This window comes from Schistocerca gregaria, chromosome 2, assembly GCF_023897955.1.
Source record: "Schistocerca gregaria isolate iqSchGreg1 chromosome 2, iqSchGreg1.2, whole genome shotgun sequence".
NCBI lineage: Eukaryota > Metazoa > Arthropoda > Insecta > Orthoptera > Acrididae > Schistocerca > Schistocerca gregaria.
Genome location: NC_064921.1, coordinates 816,193,360 through 816,206,805, shown reverse-complemented (window position 1 = coordinate 816,206,805; position 13,446 = coordinate 816,193,360). Strand labels below are relative to the sequence as shown.

General features: G+C 35.8%; 1 protein-coding gene across 1 annotated transcript in view; it reads left to right on the top strand.

Annotated features, from left to right (window-relative positions):
* LOC126335143 (ATP-binding cassette subfamily C member 4-like) overlaps nucleotides 1-13,446 on the top strand; it is a 109,399-nt gene that overhangs the window by 26,477 nt on the left and 69,476 nt on the right. The window contains exons 2-10 of the mRNA XM_049998104.1: nucleotides 527-621; nucleotides 718-828; nucleotides 4,514-4,648; nucleotides 5,644-5,848; nucleotides 6,359-6,581; nucleotides 10,666-10,822; nucleotides 10,924-11,062; nucleotides 11,153-11,263; nucleotides 11,338-11,562. Coding sequence (XP_049854061.1) covers nucleotides 545-621; nucleotides 718-828; nucleotides 4,514-4,648; nucleotides 5,644-5,848; nucleotides 6,359-6,581; nucleotides 10,666-10,822; nucleotides 10,924-11,062; nucleotides 11,153-11,263; nucleotides 11,338-11,562 — 1,383 coding nt within the window. The 5' untranslated portion in view covers nucleotides 527-544. The remainder of the gene's footprint in view (nucleotides 1-526; nucleotides 622-717; nucleotides 829-4,513; nucleotides 4,649-5,643; nucleotides 5,849-6,358; nucleotides 6,582-10,665; nucleotides 10,823-10,923; nucleotides 11,063-11,152; nucleotides 11,264-11,337; nucleotides 11,563-13,446) is intronic.

Sequence of the window (13,446 nt, the reverse complement as noted above, 5' to 3'; positions counted from 1 at the left end):
AATTCGCTAAATTTCCTTTCCCTTTCAACCAAAATCTGTTAACTCAAAAATATTTTGGTTCCTTAATTAGATTCATAAAAGAAACAAATATGCCAAGTTACATCAAAATCTGAGACAATGGGTGTCACATCTCATTTTTTGGTTAATCTAACATGGGATGATGACCCTTTATGCATTTTTAGCGCTCGTCAATTATGCTGTAAAAATTCAGCAACAGCTGCCCTGTATGATCCTACCTCTACATTTTTAGAGTAGGCACGAAAGTTAGTCTTTCATTTATTACTCATTCCTGAATGTTTTACTCAACACCTAACTTACAGGTCAGTATGTCACCAACTGAACTGGTAATTTTAATGGTCAAATTGTAAGCATAGGAAACGAACTTAGATATGATGTGGTAGATTTATCTGTCTAGTTAAATTTTTATTTAAAATGACTAAGAAAGAGAGACTAGTTCATTAATCTGTTTCTATCAGAAAGTGTTAAATTTTAATAACTACTGCAAGTTTTTGTCAATTTTCTGCAGAAGCTAGCTGGGCATATTATGGAAGAGCTGAAACAACATGGCAGACAGCCACATCCTAGATCAACGGCAAATCCAATTTCTGCACTAACTTTCTGGTATGCACACGTTTTGAAATTGTAACTTAGACAGGAAAGTGAATGAACATGTTATTCTCACATTAAAAGCTGAATGGAATTTTTTTTTTTTTCTAGGTGGACTTTAGATTTTTTCAAGATAGGACTTAAGAGGGAGATAGAAGAAGATGATTTGTATGAACCACTTCAGGAACACAAATCAGATTATCTTGGTGATAAATTTGAAAGGTAAAGTAGAATTGTCAACTATTCTGCTTATTGTAGGTTTTAGATGTTATTCTTAAATACTTAGTAAGATGCAAAAAGAATTCACAAAAGGTTAATTTTGCCAAAGATAAGTCAGACTTACTAAAACTTGCTTTTTCACTCTTACATCTGAGACAACCAACCCAAATTTTGTTTTGATGCACTCAATAAAATAATTTCGGCATTGTTAATATTTTTAATTATAAAAAATTTCATTATTTGAGGTTCTGGGAGGAAATGGTTAAATTTTAGATACTAAGTTCATATGAGGAACTATCTTAATATTTGAAACTTTGTACATGTAAAGGAGCAGAATATAAACACAACATACCATTTTCATAATTGTAATGGATATTCAGAAACAATAATAGATTACTTATTTTACTGTGAAAGTTAAAATTCCTGCTAAGAATGAGTAATCACTTACGTTAAATATATTTTTGTTTATAAAATCATTATTACAAGACTGTGGGGTATTTCCACCTGCACAATTCAGAAAAATGGTGTGGGTAGGAAGGATCCAGATGGTGCAGGCTGTGGAACAGTTATTAAAGTAAGGCACATTGTGTGGGTCAGCATGTTCAGCAAGTGGTTGGTCTAGTTCTCTTTCCCAGTTTGTCAGTGGCCATTCACCCAGACAGCCAGCATGAGTTGTCATGCCCATGTAGAAAGCAGGGTGGTGCTTACAGCTTAGTTTGTAGCTGCTGACTTCCACAGTTAGTCCTTTCATATGGGATGAGAGGCCTGTGATTGGACTGGAATAGATGGTTGTGAGAGGCTGTATGGGACAGTTCTTGCATCAAAGTTTATGCAGGGATATGAACTATGAGGTGAGGGGTTTGGGGGCAGGGATGGAGTAGTGGTGGATGAGGATACAGCATAGGTTTGCCTGTCTGTAAGAAATTTGGCTCCATTATAAAGATTAAGGTGGTGGAACATTCTTACAAAATGGCCATTCAGTTCTTAAATTATTCTGACAAACTGGCAGATTAAAACTGTGTGCTGGACAGAGACTTTAACTTAGAACCTTTGCCTTTTGTGACCAAGTGCTCTACCAAGCACAAGAGATGATCTCATTCTAGAATTGTTTCCATTTCAGGTCATTATTCACAATAATAATTAACTTCAGTGCAATATACTTCTTGCTGCTTTGTATTTTTGACCTCTAAACTTACACAAAGCGAACTTAATTCTCAACATTTTGTACTTTGTTGTTCTCAATTCATAACCAGTTCATTTTTCATGAGCCACTGGGCTGCAATGTTGTCAGAATATATGCTCCTCTGACAATATTCTACAGTTGGGTCATTAAGTATTTCCATGCACCATGTGCGCAGAATATATTCTTCATTCTCTTGGATACAGTCATCATTTTTAAACAGATTAAACAGCAATAACTTTATTAGCAAACACTGTGGCACTCCATATTGTTTCCTGTAATGAGTGTATTCACTCTCCTGCTTGCATTTCAATGACAGTTTTCCAACTTTTGTATTTCATGGGCAATAGCACCAAATACTTTGAAGAAAACTGAAAACATTGAAAATAATTTGTTTTACTAATAATTGTATATTTTTGCCATACTGGCAATACCTGATTCCATGGATTCACCTTTTTTGAAAGTGTTCAGTTTTTGTCCAGATAATCAACGAATCTATTATACAAAAGCTTGCCCAGGAGTTTTCAGAAACAAAAATTCTGTCAGTGAATCTGATCTAAAGTTGTTAAAATCATCATTTCCTTTCTTGTACCCCAGCACAACCCTGCCTGTCTTCATTTTTCTGTAAAACACCATCTCTAAAATAAATGATTCTGCATTTTTGTGCCTAAGTATCTTTCTTGGTCTAATTCTTTCAATTTTTCAGTTCTCTACCACATTTAAATAATCTGAATGAGGCTGACAACCAAACCTTCAGATGTCAGATTGGTACCAAGTGTATGTCAATAGATTACCAATCAAAATACCGATTTAGTTCATTCTATGTGCTGTCATCCAGTATAACATGCATAAAAAGTAATTAAAAGTAACACAAGAACTACAGGTACATAAAGTGTCTCTTTCAATGATTGTTTTGTATATATGATGTGGGTGAGATGGTAGTGCATGAGGTCATTGTACCAAATGTCCTGTGTTCAAACCCCACTGGTAACTTTTTGTGTGTGGAACAGTTACATGGGAAACATTTTGCTGACATACGACAGGACTTTTCAGTGTTTGTGGCAAAGTTCTTTTGGCAGTCTGCTTTTGCTCTGTTAGTTGAAAGTAGCAGACCTACAGAGTACATTTGTATAGATAGGTGTGGTGGTCTGTTAGACATATGACAGAACAGACATCACTCATGATGAAGCAGTTAGTTCATTTGTAGTTTCACAGAATAAATATAAAAAATTGGAACAGTGGAATAAAGAAACAACTGCATCATATGTGTGGAAGTATTAATAGATCCATACAACAATTTTACACAAAATACATTTGAAAATTATCATTGGACCTTGAACCCAGGGTCCTTAGTCACAGTTTAATGCTCTACAAACTTCTCCACAGAAGCTATATCAACTAGCTTCTAAGTTATGGTTTTTAAAGTGCTCTGTAGCTCTGGTGTTAATTTAAAATTAACATGTATGCCCATTTTACTGGCCACCAGCACATAGTATGAACTAAATCAGAGTTCTGGTTGATATTATATTAACATAAAACATTTGGTACCTATCTGAGGGTCTGACATCTGGAGGTTTCAGTATGAGAAATTAGATAAAACAAGGTATCAAGTTCTTTCTTGCAATTGCAGACAAGATCATATATCTATAAACACAATTTTAATTGGAACTGAATGTAATACATTCTTTCCTTATATATAAATTAGTATTAAGAATTGTTCGTGGAAGGACAGATGTTAATGCTTCTAGTAGTCACCGTCATTGGTGTCAAAATGACACTGGACATGTCATAACATAGCAATTTAAGAAAAATCATACACAGGCATTTGTATTTCCTGGTCTAATTTAGGGGTGGAACAGTAATCTGTTGTGGCCCTATAGCAGGAATCACTCATATTGGCCTAGTGTTTTAGAGAAACCACAGAAAACATAATTCAGGATGGCTGGATAGAGATTGGTGCCTAAATCATCCAGAATAAAAGGCCAGTCTGTTTAAAACAGCTCATTTTCATTTGGTTTATCCTGAGTGTATAATATAATTAACAAAAAGGTTATTCAATAATTTAAAGACCTGGTGCTACACTGTTTATTTCTTCATTTTGACTTGCTGCATACACTACATGCACTATACAACAATTATTTTCTAATTTAAAATTACACTATCAGCTGACATGAGCTTGGAAATGATAGGTTTCCACTTAGTGTACTGCAATTTGTTTCCCTGAAAATTGAGTCAGCGTTCCTCTAGACCTTTGTAGTAAGGCTTTACAGAAATGGAATTAACAATTGTTTAACAGTTAACTTTCTAAATAAGTTTTAGTAATCTTTATAATCTCTTTGGGAAATTTATTAAATAAATAAAAATTAACTATTGTTAAATTTTATTACACGTCACATTTACTATTGATTACAATTGGGAAGGATATCTCCACTTCAACTGAGTGGTTACATTGATGTTTAAATTCCATCACTAGTGGTATGTTAGTCTACTAAAGTTTTTATTCCCTAGATTGTGGCGGAAGGAAGTAAAAAAGGCACACACCAGGAATAGTATGCCCAAGCTGTTAAATGTTATTGTTAAATGCTTTGGCCTTAAAATACTGTTCTATGGTGTTATTCAGATGTCTGCTGAACTTATTGTGAGGTAAGTTTTACATTTAAATCTATATGTCTCAACAAAGTTTTACCATGTAGAAATGATTAAGGTGGTGGAACATTCTTACAAAATAGCCATGCAATTCTTAAATTATTCTGACAGATTGATTATGAGCTTGACTACTAGAAGTACTTCCCACATAATTTTCAGTATAAGTATTTTCGGAAAGAGTATGAATAATTATTTAAAAAAATAATAAATTCACCTTCTCATATTCAGTGCAGTAAGTTCCATATGAACACTAACAATGTAGTCATTGAGCACTCAAATAGTAGCAAAGAATAGTGATAGTGAAATACATGAGTAATCACAAAGTTACCATAACCAGTAAGAAAAAATGAGACATGGCAAATGTTGAAGGGTAGTCATCTGTATGTTGTGGCAGTAGGAATATTATACAGATATTTGATGGTACAAGGCTTGTTGCAGATACCTTCAGATTTGGTGAAATGTAGGCATACTTAATAAACTTAAAATGGCATGCTCAGTTTAACCTAAACATCACTATACATTACAGTGAATTTCAGCACTTGGTGCATGTCAGATAGGTATGAAAAACATACCATAGAGTATTTACTAGGTGTTATAATTACTTGAAAACAGCTGCACACCTTTTCATTCAAATTTTACAAGAATAAAAGAAAAGGACAATGCTTTCATTAAGTTTTTAAGATTACTATAGTTAGTCACAAAACAATGTTTGTGACACTCTGTTTTGCTTGGGAAAAGTGATCATGTTGCCAGAGATATTGCTCAAATGAATTTAACACCAGTATTCCTAAAAGAGGAAAATAACTAACTTTAGAATATATCTAGTTTTCTCAATAATTAAAATACCTAGGTCTTTTATATGTAAAATATAGGTCTGTATTTGAATACTAGTAAAGACTATGAATTTTTATTTGGGTACGGTAATACTTTACTGTAATGCTAAGTTGTATTTAAATGGAGGATTAAAAATTATTTTCACACTGATTCCTTAGAGTGGCACAGCCTCTATTCCTTGGGAGACTTCTGCGTTACTTCATGCATGATGGCGAAGTGGAGCTGCATGCAGCATATATGTATGCTGCTGGAATGGTTGCTTGCTCTGTGGTGTCATCACTTATACTCTATCCCCTATCCCATGCAATGTTCCACATGGGAATGAAGATACGGGTAGCTTGCTGTTCACTGCTTTACAGAAAGGTAAGTGTATTTAATGCAGTTCCACAGCCTTGTAACTGGTAACATTAGTAACTAATCTTTTCCTCTGAAGCAATAATAGTTTGCAGTATAGTATGCACTCTCTCTTCAGTATCTAGGTATCAACTAATTTAAAGTGTGTTAAAATACAACTGGCCAAAACATTCTATAAATCCTATTGTTATATGCTAAATATTTCTAGAGTTATTTATAAGAGCAAAAAGTAACTGCCATAGAGGTGACCATTTTTTACCAAGTGTAATCTTGTGTGTGTGTGTGTGTGTGTGTGTGTGTGTGTGTTCTGTCCTGATAAACTATCAATGTGTTAATGTAATGGTTGATTTCCTCTTGGAACTCTTCTTGCATGCTATAAAATATCTAATGCTACGTGAAAGATTCCTTTTCCTTTTTTTCATGGAATTGCTAGTTACTTTAGTGAACAATGGTATGTAAAAGAAAGTACACTTTAGCCTTATGCTTGACATTATTGCTCAATTTTTTTTCTATTTGTAGGCAATGAAAATGAGTCAAGCTGCTCTAGGTGGAGCAGTAGCTGGACAAGTTGTAAATCTATTGGCAAATGATATGAACAGATTTGATCCTTCTGTTCTTTTTGTACATTACCTTTGGATAGGCCCATTGGAGATGGTTGTGGTTGCCTATTTCATGTGGACTAGAGTAGGGGTTGCTGCATTAGCAGGTGTTTCCTGTCTGCTGGTGTTTATTCCTTTTCAAGGTGAGTTACCAATTTTTGTCACTCACAAGTAGTTGTTACTCCCACACATAAAAATGTGCTGGAATTGTGCAGTAAATGAAAACTAAAGAAATGTGGATTAACTGTGCTGGTCAACTAAAATTAACTATCAAAAGGTTTGATTCTTGTCAAAAATTTAGTGCACACAGGTGGCACAAAAGATGTACTGAAAAGTTATGCCTCCAAATTTTTAAGTGAAAACTCAGAGCTTTTTTAAATAAAATAAATATGATTTGTATTCTACATCTTTATTCTTCATGGCTGCACTTTTACTTCTCAAGTCACCTTGACAATGGACACAGTTCTCCCAATGAGAGACCAGCTTATTGATACTTGAACTATAGATTATTTTAGTTCAGCCACCACCTCACCTCTGTATGCACTGCTTCATCACTATCAACATGAGGTCCTGAAAGTGTTTTCAGGTTTTGGAAACTGATGAAAATTACATGGGGACAAGTTGGGATTGTATGGAGGATAATGAATGACAATGAACACAATGTCAGCATTTCAGATAATGCAGTGTTTGTGTGTGGTCTGTCTTGTTCATGCTGAAGAAGAGGATGCTTCATGTGTGGATGAACTTGATTACAGCAAGCTGTTTGTCATGCACTGACATAGCTATGTTAAGACATCACTGTTACATGCTAAATTTCAGATGCCTCTAAAGGCAGAGTACTACAAATATGTAGACTTGATGAATAAAGATGTAAGATTTAATGTTTTATTTAAAATGCTTTGAGTTTTCACATAAATTCAGAGGCATGCCCTCGTATGAGTGGTCAGTGTGAAAGTCTTTCTCTGTATACACGTCCAATGTAAAGCGGATACTACAAATGGATCATTTTAAATGATACAGAAAGACCACTCAATAAATAGCAGGTAATATATTTGCATGTGTTTGTATATACGTACTGTAGCTCGATGATGAAATTTATTCAGCTAGCTAGCAAGTTCTGTTTCCCTTCTGTGTTCCTGTTGATGACTCTATAATAAGCTTCTGCTATTTGGTGAGTGGTCTCCTTTACTCCTAAATGATATCAAATAATGTAAATGGAGAATAACTATGTGCTAGATTTCAGCACCTCTGACAATTGTCTGAAGAAGCATTATTTCTCTTTAAGTGTATAACCCTAAGAAACTTGCTATTTGTCAATAGCAACATGTTGTGATGCCAAGATTGCAAATAAAATGTGAACAATGTTTTCCTAGGCACATTAAATGGTCAGGAAACATGTCATTAACTTAAGGGTAATGAACACATGCAGATTAACTCTTTCAAGCCCCTGGAATTCATCTTAGAAACTTGGAAATATTGTAAATATTTAAAAGAAATTGGTACCATTACAAAAAACTGAAGATACATTAAATACTTCAGTCACATGCATCAGGATATACTTTGTTGGACTTAAAGATTGCAAATGAAAATGTCAGCCAACTGATGTTCTAATAAAGCCTTTTTTTGTGTGGCATAAAAAGCTAAAACTACAGCACTATCTGCTACATTACATTGTAGTACATTGCAATTTCTGTTCACTCAGAAGTATAGAATTAATAATTTACTTGCCCTGAAATTCCATTAGCTTGTATCTTGTCTATCTACCAGGTTATGCTGCTAATGAACTCAAAGGCATTCTGAAAATAGAGTATGTGGTATCAACTTAGACTTCACTATAAACAATAGCAGTCTTGAGGTTTCACATGATCAGCAGTTGTAGAATATGTGCTGATACCTACCTGTAATTTGACAGAAGGGTGGAGCAGGGACTGGAGGAAGCAAGGCTGGTCCTCACATAGACCACTGTGGGGTGAGGAGTCATGTGGGATGGGAAACAAACAATGCCTGCCCCCTTGCAGTGCTGGTACCATAAACTGTGCTTCATGCTTCCACACCAAATTTAAAAAAAAATCTGAAATGCTGTGTGTAAACAAAACTGATTTGTCATATGTATTGCATCTTTATTAAAGACCCTGACTACAGCAATTAGTACACTTGTCACCAGGGAGGGAATTGGTACTAGATACAGTGAAGTGCAACAAATTAACACATCAGGCAACCATGCTATCTACCAGAGAGTATGTCCCATTGTAACAGTTATTAGTTTCTTCACATTCCATTCACATATGGAGTGTGGGAAGAATGATTGTTTGAATGCCTCTAAGCATGCTGTAGATTGATCAAATTTTAATCACAATACCTAAGTGAGCCACACATAAGTGATTGTAGTATATGCCAAGAGTCACAATTTAACCAGATTACATGCTTTACCCACAACTGAACCTATGCTGTCACTCCATTTCATATCCCTACAAAGTTTTCACACAGATTGCAACAGTGACTCATTGATGTTTTAGTCATAGGATACTAAATTTTTTCACTTCGTGAAGAGCACAATTTTAAATTTCTGAACATGTAAAGCAGGTTGCAAATCCTTGCACCACTTCTAAATCTTATGAAGATGCGACTCAATATTTATGCAGCTTCTTCAGAGAGTACTTCATTGTAGATAACTGCATCATCTGCAAAAAGTCAGAGGTTTCTATTAATATTGTCTGCAAGGTCATTAATATAAAAGATGAACAGAAGCCCTCCAACACTTCTCTGGGAACACCTTCAGTTACTTCTAAAGCTGAGAACTATCAAAGATAAAGTGCTTGTGCTCCCTACTAAAAAGGCCTCAACCCAGACCCAAATTTCCTTGATACTCCATATGATCAAACTTTTGACAATAGGCTTAGGCATGGAACTGAGTCAAATGCTTTACAGAAATAGACATACTGTAGTATCTATGTGACTGCCTTGATTGAAAGCTTTCAGAAAGTCATGTGGGAAAAGTGCAAGCTGGGTTTCACATGATCAAAGTTTTTGGAATCCATTCTGGTTGGCATTGAGTATATAATTTGTTCAAGATACCTCATTATGTTAGAGCTCATATGTTCTAAGATTCTCCAACAAGTCAATGTCAAAGGTATTGGACTTCTCATATATGGATGTGACCTTTGCTTTTTTCCAAGAACTGGTCACTCTGACAGTACTGTTGGCTAGCTAATCTTGACCACAGCCAAAAATGGCTGACCCATCAGACATCCATCAAATTCTACCAGTTAAATTGTTCATAAAATGCCACCCGCAGCAACTGAAGACTGAGGGCCAAAAATGGTTATGATTGTATCATAAAACAATTTGTCAAAAAAACCTTAAAATGAATGGACCACCATCTCTGCAAATGGAATGTTGCTTTTTCCAAGTATTAGTACAAAAATAGAAAATTTTCAATAATTCTATAAGAAATCGTGGGACTGTATATGCCATGTGGAACTCGTATTTAGAATGACACACTGTGCTTTTGCTATCACGAAATTTAAACATTTTTTTGGAGGCCAAGACAAAAGTACAATCAGTTCAGTTTGTCACAAAATCTGATGTTCCCCATAAAGTCCAGTGGCATTTTTTCTGCAGAGGCTTCATTTTAATTTCACTTACATCTGTATAGCTGCCATTTTTACGTGGTTGTACCAATCACAAGTAGGAATTACAGTGTGATGAACAGTAAAACTGTTTCCAAAGACTTAATTTACCTATTAACATGAGTGCACATCTGGCAGCTTACTTTGATCCAGAGTCTGATCTTATTGACGAAATTTGTAATTTTGTGACAAGTAGATAGCTCGTAGAAAACTTTGACTTTGAGCTTCTTTATCTTAGAAAGGATTATTAAGTTTCAATTTGCTGTGTAGGAGTAGGTTTTGTACTAACAAAATACATGTGAAGAGCATTAGTAATTTATCTGTTTATCTGAAGGGATTGAACACCCCTCCATCCCCCCCCCCCCCCCCCCTCCCTGGCTTCAAACTACTTATTCTCATTAACTGTTGGGGTACCTTCAAATTAACTTTATATGCATGTGCAATTTTGGCAGCTTAACTTCTCATCTTCCTTTAACTTTTCACTAATTATTTCACAATTACATGAAAAGTGAAGACTGTTTTCTTAGTTTAATTTTCATAAATGCATGCATTAGGCATATACTTCCTAAATTAATGTTGAAACATGTTTCTATTGCAGGCCTTTTGGGGAAAAGGATGTCATACCTCAGAATGAAAACAGCTTTGAGATCTGACAAAAGGGTTAGGTTAATGAATGAAATTATTTCAGGAATTCAAGTTATAAAGTTGTATACATGGGAGAACTATTTTGCAAAGTTAATTGAAGCATGTAGAAGGTGTGTATATGGAATGCTTTAAATATGTATGTTTACATATATATAAATGCACTGCTGTAAGGCTTTCCAAATGAGAGATGAAGTATTTTAATCACTTTCAGGTTGGAAACAGCCTCTATTAGATCAACTGCTTATGTCCGCTGCACAATGTCATCGTTTGGAATATTTGTTACAAGGTTTTCTATCTTCATCAGCATTGTGACCTATGTTCTACTTGGTGAAGCAATAACAGCAGAAAAGGTAGCAGTATCTTTACATTTTTAGAAGATAAAATGGAAGTGTCTCAATTCATTGACAATTTATTTCATTCAGTAAATGTTCATTTTTCAGGTTTTTGTAGTAATAGCATACTATAATCTTCTGGCTGATACTATGGGTGACTGCTTTCCAAAGGCAATTATTTTTGGAGCTGAATTTTTGGTATCAACAAAAAGAGTACAAGTACGTATATTTTTTTTGTTGAAACATGTATTTTCTCTTCATAGTAAATAATTGCTGACTAATGCCTTTTCCAGAGATTCTTAATGAATGATGAAATAAAAAAGTTACCAGACTACATGGAAGAACACAATGTAGATTCAATCACCCAGTATTCAGATGATGATGATGCAGGAATTGATCTAATGGAGGCATCAGCAAAATGGTCTATAAATAATACAGAAAACACATTAAATAATGTGAACTTAACTGTGACACCCAAGCAACTTGTTGCAGTAATTGGACCAGTGGGATCAGGAAAGGTTAGTGGAAAACTGATAATTACTCAACACTAACAATTTCAAAGAATTTCACCATTAAGTAAGCAATATTTATGGTACCATTCTTAACATAAATTAGAGATTGGGATCTGGCCCTTACGGTACAGGTGAGTCGCCTGCTGGCCAGTCAGGATGAGCAGTGCAGTTTCCTCACCAGGACATGGACTGTGGAGGTGGAAGTGGAGAGAGTTGTGTGGCAGACCATCAGTAAAATATCCCTGGTTAAAAAGTAATTTCCTTGTCAATTATAGGGGTGAAATCACAGCTGGAGGGAAGTTTGTTGTTTTGTGGTGTAGGAGCTACAGACAAGCAGTTTGCCCACTAGGCAAGCAGTGCATGCTGGTGGTGGCAACTGCTGGTGTCGATGCAGTTGGAGAGTCCTGATGTAAGGTAGCAGCCATCAGTGATTAGATGAAAGGTGGAACCCCCCCCCCCCCTTACCCTGCTGCTCACCCACACCTTGGCAACAGCATATATCTCATTAGATTATGCTTAAACCATGGTGCTCAACATGACCAAAGATGATGGCATGTTCCTGCTCCAGGTGATGGTCAGTGTCAGCAACAGTGAAGGGCTGCACAGACCAGAGAACTGTTGGGGGGTGGTGCATCTCATGGTGGCTCATAACTTACTGGTCTGCTTTAATTTGATCATCTTATGGTGAAACTTTCAACGTATTGAAATGCTACCTCTGGTACTAGTGGATGATACCACAGCAGCTATTGTGGTTTTACATTTTACTGATAGTGGTTTTTACTCCTACTTATGACATAGTGTACATAGGTCTTGTCATCCACTTAATGGACTGGAGGGCTGCCTGTTGCCTGCTCTGGCAAAAGGGCCTCCATAGCTGCCTTTGCTTGATAGTCCACCCTGACTCCTGCCATTCCAACCTTTTTTTAATTCTTCTTCTTTTACATCTGTTGTTGGTTGACAGTCATCATCACTGTTCTTTCCTGAAATTTTATCCTGGCTGTATAGTTAGTTTTCTTCTTCTTGTGGTTGTGGTGGTGGTGGAAGCATTGATCAGATGGAAGGGTCTCTCTCCAGTTGCACAATGTGTCCTGGGGACCTCTGGTGGCATTCTGGGCAGGGCAACTCTCCCACATTCACCCTTCCTTGCCTTCTATTTTTTTTCTATCCCTTAGCTTTCCTGATTCTTGCATGCAATTGAGTTAATCAGGATTTGCCATCTGAGGTCCTTCCTCTCAGATCTACTCCTAGCTTGACACACACACAGGATTAGGGGGCTGATGACCTCATAGCTTTGTCTCTAACTCCATTCATCCACTGCCCATCTTGTTATTACTTATTTTACTTATTGGACATGTAAATAAGTAAACTAAGAAAATATTACTCAAGAAATCATAAATAACACCAGAAGTTAAAGTACACAAAGCTTTTCACCTCTGCTAGAATGTTGCTGCATGGTATGGCATCCTTAAGATAGGTTTGGAGAACATTGAAAATTAACTGCCCTTTGGACATTTTCAATTACACAATGTAGTGTGTGTTGGATGGAAGTCATTAAAACAAAGGTATTTCTCATCACAGTGAGGTCTTTCCATAAAATTTGTCACCATCTTCCTCCTCCAAATGTTACAACATTTTTACTCACACCTACATAATGAGAAATATGATTGTATTAAAACTGAATTGGAGCTTGCACTGAAAGCTTTAAGTGTTAATTCTTCCAACATGCTATTAGTGTCGAATGTTTGAGAAATAGTCCGAAAGTGATTGTGTGAACTGTCGGCCAGGCAGTTAGATGTGGATTGCAGAGTGGTTTATGTAGCTGTAGGTTACATGCCACATCGATAAAAGGACAGCAGCTTTATATTTATACTGTTTCACTGATCAGGTGTC